Source organism: Papaver somniferum, unplaced genomic scaffold (genome assembly GCF_003573695.1).
Source record: "Papaver somniferum cultivar HN1 unplaced genomic scaffold, ASM357369v1 unplaced-scaffold_24, whole genome shotgun sequence".
NCBI classification, from domain to species: Eukaryota; Viridiplantae; Streptophyta; class Magnoliopsida; order Ranunculales; family Papaveraceae; genus Papaver; species Papaver somniferum.
The window spans coordinates 1,653,734-1,662,539 of record NW_020634374.1 but is presented as its reverse complement, the minus strand read 5'-3'; the positions used below and the strand labels follow the sequence as shown (position 1 = coordinate 1,662,539).

The following is an 8,806-nucleotide window of genomic DNA, read 5'->3' as shown; positions in this document are numbered from 1 at the left end:
ATTTTTTTGGTTTTTAGTCTGGCTTTTAATATTTGGTCCGTCTCATGACTGTGGTTGCCCTAAGAGAGTAGTATTTTCTTCGCTAAGAATCATATTATAGAACAAGAATATGGGGAAAAGAGAAAAGCAATTCAAAAAGAAAAATACAGTATGAAAGAAACAGAAATGCAGTTATCAAGATTGCAGTAGGAGATCCGTGACTCATTAAATTTTTCCTCCACCACCACCACCATAGCAAATCATCATTCAAAAGATTGAACCACTTCCATTTATACTGCTCTATTATGACATACTTATTATTCATGTGAACATATCCCCATAGGAATGGGACCAAAATCTTTGCAACTTAGCAACCTGTATTTGGGTCCGACTTAAGTATTTGTAGCATTAAAAAATCAAAGATTTCAAAGTAGTAATTAGGAAAAGCTTGCAATATCCAGACAACCAAGGCCATAGCCCCGTAGGTTCGTTCTCACGGCTCGATCATTTCACGTTAACGAGGCGTATGCGAATCTTGACCGCCTTTAAAGTGGATTCGGGACCATGTAGCCATCTTTATCGCCTACGTATTTGAAAATCGGCTCAAATGAAGACCATAATCAACTCAGAGCATCTCTAATGGTGTGTCTAAAAGATCTTACGCCATGTTATGAAAGTTTAGATGATAAAACATGTAACAAGATGTTATGGACACCCCTACAGAGTCTCAGACACTGATTCTCTAGAGATACACCAAATCAAACTAAGGGACCCCATAAAAATTAAACGATTGACCGATCACATCATCCGTACGTACCGAGCACTGTGGAGATCATGGCCACCCAAAAGCACACTGCATCCAGCAATGCAGGTTCAGACTTTAACATAGAGCATGGTTCAAAGTTTGCACTGGCTTCCCCGGACAAGGAAAACTGTAACATATATCTTTATACTCATGTAGATATAGAAGAACAGAAAGTATGGGAGAATTGGAAGTGGGCAAAAGATCATACAGAATCCATTCCCACTTCCACCAAGAACATTTGGATTATTCAGACAGAGAAGAAACACATCCACTGATATTATTTATATATGGACTTTCCTTCTTTATGCTTTTCTTAACTTTTGCCTGCAAGATCCTTTATACTTCTCCCTTTTGGTTGCAATTTCAGGAACCAGAACCCAGCAAAAAATTGCAGTATTTTTTTGCAGAGAAAAACAAATATTTTGGAAAACTCAATATCCCATTACTCTTTGCTCAGAGATACTTCCTACTCCATTAATGCACATCTCAATTATCCATCGACCCATTTTACTGTCAGATATCTTCTCCTTTCATGAAAGATGAAAGTGTATACTCACCAGTAGTCCAATCCAAATTTCCTAACTTTTTCATACGGTTTTGCAGTTTCTCCTCTCATTTTTTACAGTGGTTGTAAACTGTAAAAATAGGAAAATCGGTGAAATCTTTATCAATGCCTTTCTTGATTCCATGACATATGCTACATCACAAAATTCAGTACTACTCTTAGAATGCCTAGTATTGATCATGTTCACGGGTTTCATATGCATTCTTTCTAGCTTTCTTAAATCCCTGAACTGCCTATCCACCAATTTTTGTCAGACTTTTCAGCAATGTCACAAATGTCAATAGTATCCATAGAGTACCCAACTGTGATCATGTTTGTGGTTTTTGAATGCATTGTATTTTCTACACTAGCGAACTTACAGCACCAGAATGTTGGTAAAAGAATGCTAATTAATCCCTTGAATGATATGCTGCAGTATAAACGAAAGAAAGCAGTAATGGAATAACAAGGAATCTAAAAAAAAAAAGATAACAAGGATAAGATCTTATTAGATTAAAGTTGAACTCTAAAATCATATCCCAGACTGCTACTTACACGACTTCAATTATAAAGCAGACAAAAGATGGCCAAACTGACACCCCCACAAAAAACACCTAAGAATGGTGTACTTGACACAAATGCAATATGAAAACCATGAACTTGGTCACCAATTTAATAGGAGTTTTGTCAACAGCATCAATCAAGTTACTGAATTTCAGTATTCCTGTTCACAGTGTACGGGGAGTATTGAGGCACATAAATATGGGCACTTCTAAACAGATGGACCCACAGCATTTATATTCTGTTATTGGTAAAACTTACATATTTTTAAAATCTTTTAATCCCTAATGGGCTGTGATCTTGTGTCTGTTGTTGTTGTTGGGGGAGCATGAAAAAAATAAACAGAGGTTGGTAGTGGGAGAAGATAAACGTGAAAACCACATGAGAGGGAAAGAAATAACATAGTTAATAAGAAAATTAGACAGGAAATATAATGGTTCTACAAAGGCAACAAAGAACAATGAAACCTGTAATAATATTCATGAGATGTAAGGATACTTTAACTACGTTTTACTGAGTTCAATATGCTAAAGTGAATTTACTATGAAGTAAAAGTAACTAGCTGATTCTTCATTAATGAATGTATATTGTCAATAGTGAAAACACATGTATTAAACAGAGATAAGGTCAAGTGAAGTACAGGGTTTCTTCATTTCAACAAGAAAGGCTAATACAGTTTGTCGTCTAGGTAAGCTTTGCTATTTTCAATCATGTGAAATTAGAAATGTAGAAAGATGCTCTTCATATGCATTTGGGGTCTACTTCAGTTCTAACTCAGGTTAAGAGTTGTCTAATAGGTTAAGGACATTAAGAAGTGACTGAAAGATGTTGTCTAATGTAATCAAAGATGGACAGTGTTTAGTTGACTAACATATTGATATGAAATGCCTTTAATTTGTTTCCTCCAATCCTATGGTCTTTAGCTTAAAGTAATCCAACAAAACTAGATGCATTATTTCTGTGTCATGTCCAAAACATAACCAGAAGCAACTAGTAGACAGACCCGAACCACATAGTACCTGGAAGTTCAAAGTGTGTATTCTGCTCCAATCATACCTGCAAACATCAATTTAGTGCATACAATTCAGTATCCTTTAAACTACGAGAACATATCTAGTGGTAACATGGGGACCCAATTGAACCTGAACATAGCATGAGGCAAATTATTGGAAACCTAGTGATGATATTGCTAACAAATGAGATTTGTTGTCTGTATGAGATGCCAACTAGAACTAACTTTGTTCTCGCTATATTCTCAGCTGAAGTGGACCCTGTTGTTTTTTAGATGATTAGTATGTGTCCATAGTAGGATACGACAGGTTAGAGAGTTAAGACCACAAATCCCCTGGTAGTGAACAGTTTTTTTTTTCTATGACAGTTTCTTCAGATGACTATAACACAGATCTAGGGGTGCAAATTAACTAGCTTTTGGGTGCTCAACTACTATACCAAACAATGTGACGCCTGCTTGGTAGACTGAACCATGTTACTATTTAAGTCATATCAGTAGAGAACTTAATATCTATTTGCAAATAAAGAATACACCGCAAATCTAGAACCTGCCCCTTAAATCTCTGGAGCAGCAAAACAGTTATACACATAAGTATGATGTTTAAAAGTGAAGCTTATAGAAAAGATGGCTTACAAAATTGATTCCACACAATATAAAGAGAAGAAACTTTTGCACATCACACAGCTAAATCTAGCTGACTAGCTGAAGTTTGATGGCGCATAAACTAACTTCGAGCACTATTTGGCGCATAACCAACTGATATTACCATGAATGACCCTCACAGTTACATAAAAGATATAACCTAGCATATAAGGGAACTAGACATGACTCTGAGGGATGTTATCCTGCTCTTTTTTACCAAACGAAGCTTAACTTCCCCATGATACTACCAATGATAGTTACAAACGAAGAATGAACAAACGTGCAGCATATTCTTTTAGGTTATAGCATTCAGCAATTAACTTTTCTATGTTTCCTTTTCCTTTCCATAAAAATATCTATCTCTATAAAATGTTTGTGACATTTTTCTTTGAAATGTACTCTAGGATTGTTCTTTACAGGTTTTTTATAGAACTTCTTTTCTTCTTATTTTTCACCTTGTCTTGCAAATTAGTCATAAAAAGGATGCACCTAAAACCGAAGCTTATTCATGTTGGTCACTCCAAAAGATCTACTATTCTGTCTCTCCTTTCCTCAGTATTAACTACGAATCGATCATCTACGGTTGTTCGCTGATTTTAAAATATACTACTCATACAACTAAGACAAACTTCAAAATTTCTCAGAGGTTTTCACAAACCCAGTGATTAGCAAGATCAACAGTAGTTCTCAAGATAAATTCTACTTCAATAAGGCAATAAGTAATTTTCACATAATTTACAGTGGTCATTGTAGTCATACAGTTTTGGAAGCATCTGCAAAATACAACCAAAGACAAAAAAGAGGAAATGAGGTTTATAATGACCGGCAACTATGGTACTTACACAGAGAGTGATGCAGGATGCAGCGATGAAGCTGTACAATTTTAAGATCTTCTGCTCCGGCTACCAATACCAGAAGGACTTCTAACACCAACTGACTCTACTGGAGGATATAAGTCTCTCTGCCCCATAGCTGCATTGCCTCGGAGACCATGGCTAGGAGAACCACGTGGAGAACTCATCATACTTGAATCACTGCCTCTGGTAGATTCAATCTCCAAGGCCTTGGCTTCCTCTGTTAGCATCTTCAACTGTTTTCCAAAAATGAAAGGTGGTCATGTCTATGAAAAAATCGAAAGAGACAAGGGCACAGCAGTATGTAGGATCCCGGCCGAAAAGGAAACATCAATGTAGTATAATTCATCTGCCCACTGACAAGTATTTTTCATATTATCATATAAATTGCAATTTTCAGCCTATGGTTACTGGGAGTGGGATCATCCCTAGGAAAAATCGAATTCCAATAAGCTGTACAAAAAAAAAAGAAGGACAAAGTTCAGTACCCGAATCTCATTTTCTCTTAAACGGTCCTGAAGTGCACTTATCGAAGGGCTTAAACTGTGAAACCAGAAGGAGAGAAAGAATAACTGTTAACACTTATCAACTACATAAGAGATTTGTGAAAGTGCTCATTTAGTTCTAACCAATATTCCATCAACTTGCACATGGAGGTTTGATATGTTGAGGTATGATGGATGAATGCAAGGGGGTGTACTTTCCCATCCCTACAAGAAGTGAAACCAAACAAGTAATTAAAATAATGAAGCATAATATCGAGAACTAGGTGTAACCATCCTCCTTTATTATATAGATGTGAAATACTAAAAACAGAAGTATGTAAAGTTAAATTTGTTTACTGCATATTCTGTAAAACGGCTTGCTTATATGCTGCTTTCTCTTCTTCATATAATACGCGTTGCAAGTCAGTAAATGATGTTAAAGGTGATTCGAGCTTTAACAATGCTGATGTGGGTAGAACTAATAGAGGAACCTCCTTCCTAACATACTCTGCACCACTGTAAACCAGTCACCACATTAAAAATAAATTTTAAAAGTTGGGAGATAAAAAGAGAAGCGCCAACAAAAGAATCTGCTTTTCTAGAGAAATTAATTTATTGGCTCGGAACTTTTAGGCAGAGGAGACTTGCAGTGGTGACTAATAAAATAGCCAGATTTTGCTAGGTACTTGTATCTTTGCTATAAACTGCAAGGAAAGTAGAAGACAGGTGCAACCAGATTTAAAGCAGCAACCAAATCTATGAATTAGATCAATATCAAGTGTTGCAACACAAAAACGAGAACAAGTGCAACTACTTCCATAAAGCTAATCTGCGCTAACCAGAATTGAGTGTGTGATTTCCAATATCGATGGGACGAAAAAGAACAATACAAGCATTTTGGGAGTACACAGACATTTCAAGTTTTCAACCATAAGAACAAAGTAAACATTTATTGCTTGCTGCACACTGAGGGAGTGTTTCCTTTCCTTTATTCTTGTTTTTTTTAATTATTTATTTATTTATTTTGGTGCAGAATTCCAGATGTAAGAACATGGGGAACCAATTCCGTTACGTATCCATTCAGCAAAGAAAAAGCCACCCCCTAAAGAGCCTATTTCTAGATTAGATAGCACAACACCGTGTATGGGTGAGTCAATAGCACATACACCACAAGGAGCTACATCTGAACTAAATAGATTATCAGGCATAGCCATAACTGTAGTTATGGATTTTATTCAACTATAAACCAAGGAAACAAGGTTAAAGAAAAGGTAGCCAGCATTGAATTGTGAATACATGATGATGTGCATAATTCCATATACCTCAATTCCATAGTTGAACGGTGCAGTGCCTCTTGCATACTTTCATTAATATCCATAGGATCTAAATCAACGATGGCATCTTGTAATTCGTCCATCTGATGGCTTCCTCCTCCCATTTTATCTCTCCCTGGATGATCCGCATGAGCGAAAAATCCCTCCAAGTTTGGAGCTTTACCCGAAGCCTAACCAGTGAAAACATTTACTCTATGTGAAGGCTGAACGGGTGATTGGAACAGGTCTAAGATGAAAGTAAATATCAGCTCCTAAACATTAGTCCTGGTTATAAAGCTAACCAGACGAGTAACGCCTTCCTATGCAGAATTACAGGAATACCATGGGAAACTGTTCATACTCACGAAAAAAACTGTTGTACGTCAAAAAATAATACCTTAGTTGTTCCTGAACTTGCTGTGTCGCGCTCAGATATTTCTGGCCTTCCAGAGGCAGATCTTGGTAACACATTTTCTGAAGTACTCAAAGATGATTCAACTTCTATAACTGGAGTGCTATTGACAGGGACTACAGAAACTGGTGTTGCCATATATTTCAGCTTCCCATCTAAAGATTGGAACGCGATAACCTGGATTCTTCCAGTCTGATAGCCGAAAAACGTTGAAAAGTTATGGCCGCGTTGTAATAAGCATAACAACAAAGTGTTATATTTTGATTGATACCTTTTGTGCATCCTCATTGAAACAAGAGAAAATCAGTCCAGTGAACCCAGTATCTAGCATTTGATACATACCCTGCGTTCGAACATCTGCAGGTAGAAATTTCAAAAATAAAGTAAGGATGCAACAAAATATTAACTAGTACTCAAGTAGTCGCAATCAGTACTTATGACTTACCAACATGAGATGGTAGAACTGTGATATGCGGGTGAGAATGGTACCAACCAATTACTCTTGTAGTCCTTCCGGTCGTCAATGTCATTCTGTACTGTATAATTAAGTTCAACATCCAAAGACCCCCTTACACATTTTATGTTCCCAAATCAGCAAAGAACTGAAAAAAGAATTTTTCAACCCTTTTCAAGTCAACTAATAATAGCTGTAGAATATGATGCACCAAAGGATATTTCAGCTTGAGCTGATGCTGCTGCCAACTGCTCCGGATTTGTCTCCACTCGATCCTTGCGACGATCAGACCTTGTCTGAGGTGCTGCTCCCCAAATCAATGCAGTGGCACTCCCATTCTTTGAGTACTGAAGAGAATGATCAAACAAATACAGAATAAGAATTCCAGAAATGCAATTCAGACCCACTCACTGAAACACTAGATTAAGTAAAATACAAACCCATCTCCATTGAATTCATACCCAATTATTAAATAAATCACAGAAGGAAATACTCAAAATTCTAATGGATGTCCTACATTACACTATGATCAAGCTACACTTAGAAACTACCCATGAACTTACTCACTGATTCAGTTCCAAGATTCCTTCAAGTACCACCTACCTATGACAGAACTGTCTGTGACATAATACACTCTCAATGCAATTCTAAGCAGAATCCCTATAATAATAACCCTAATTTGAGCTTCAACACTACCCTTTAGAATATAACCTAGCTGAACAAGAATAACCCATTTCCCCTAAATTAAAAATCCTCACATGCCCAATACAAAGCAAACCCATACAAATACAATCAAAACCCATTTCTGAAAATTCCCCAATACTACAACTAATAGAATCTGAAACTAATGAGTTAGGATGAAAAGGAAGAATAGCGAAATTTTTTTTTTTTTTCATACTTACATGAATATCTCCAAGAAGAAGACCCATGATCTCTTCTGTTTCTGTAGACAATGCATGAGTTAGACATGTTAACCATACATCCTCGCACATCTTCACACCTGTTAATGCCATTTTCCCTTGATCTTCTTCTCTGTCTCTGCCAGAAAAAAGAAGAAGGGTTGTGGAAAAATTTGGGCGTTGGTCCGCTGGATCTTAGACCTTTTTCTTCTTAGTGTACTATGATAAGATGCTACCGATGTTAGATTAATGAAATTTATCGGGACCGCTGGATCCTAGACCCTTTTCTTCTTAGTACTAAGATTCCACCGATGTTAGACATTTATCGGGACTTGTGTAATATTTTGGGCGCCTACTCGTCGCCGCCCACTTTTTTTTCTTCCGTCCATGGGGAAGGGGATCCCTATGGAATCGGCTGTTTCAGTTTTTAGGTCCGGTATGTCTAGGGGTGGACCAAACAGATGTTCCAAATATGGAACAGTTCCCTCCAGCACTAGGATCCATCGGGGTGGGGTTTTAAAGGCTTAGATAGGATCTGTAAAAGAGTTTGAATGGTTGGATTTCATTGGATATGCATTATGGAAAAAGTTGTCGGGTGCCAGAAGAAGAAGCGTGTGGATCTGGGTTGCACAGATACGGACACGACATAACGGGAACGCGGACACGACAAAATTCTCAAAAAAGTAAGATGCGAACACGTATATACATATTTTATTTATATATATACAATCATGTATTTATACAGCAAAGACAAGTGTTTTGATTTTGAAAATTAGAAAATGATTATATATAAATTTCAAAAGAAAATAAGAGATCGTGTGTTTATACACGTTTAAGGTCGAGCAA

The 8,806-nt window shown here is 36.9% G+C and overlaps 1 protein-coding gene across 2 annotated transcripts; it reads right to left on the bottom strand.

The window, feature by feature from the left end:
• Nucleotides 1–245: 245 nt before the first annotated feature.
• On the bottom strand, nt 246–8,150 carry LOC113341033. 2 transcript variants are annotated; one of them, XR_003355735.1, is made up of 12 exons: nt 7,964–8,150; nt 7,283–7,408; nt 7,053–7,140; nt 6,879–6,964; nt 6,593–6,799; nt 6,205–6,386; nt 5,240–5,398; nt 5,027–5,107; nt 4,886–4,940; nt 4,386–4,633; nt 2,909–2,945; nt 246–1,419 (listed from the first exon to the last, which is right to left on the bottom strand). XR_003355735.1 is itself a non-coding variant. In XM_026586072.1 (11 exons), the coding sequence occupies exons 1-10, from the start codon at nt 8,072–8,074 to the stop codon at nt 4,427–4,429; spliced, it is 1,302 nt and encodes a 433-aa protein (XP_026441857.1). In that variant the 5' UTR covers nt 8,075–8,150; the 3' UTR covers nt 2,434–2,945; nt 4,386–4,426. The 2 variants fall into 2 exon arrangements, 1 of the variants encoding a protein (XP_026441857.1); XM_026586072.1 differs by lacking the exon at nt 246–1,419 and having other exon boundaries at nt 2,434–2,945.
• Between the last annotated feature and the right edge of the window lie 656 nt (nt 8,151–8,806).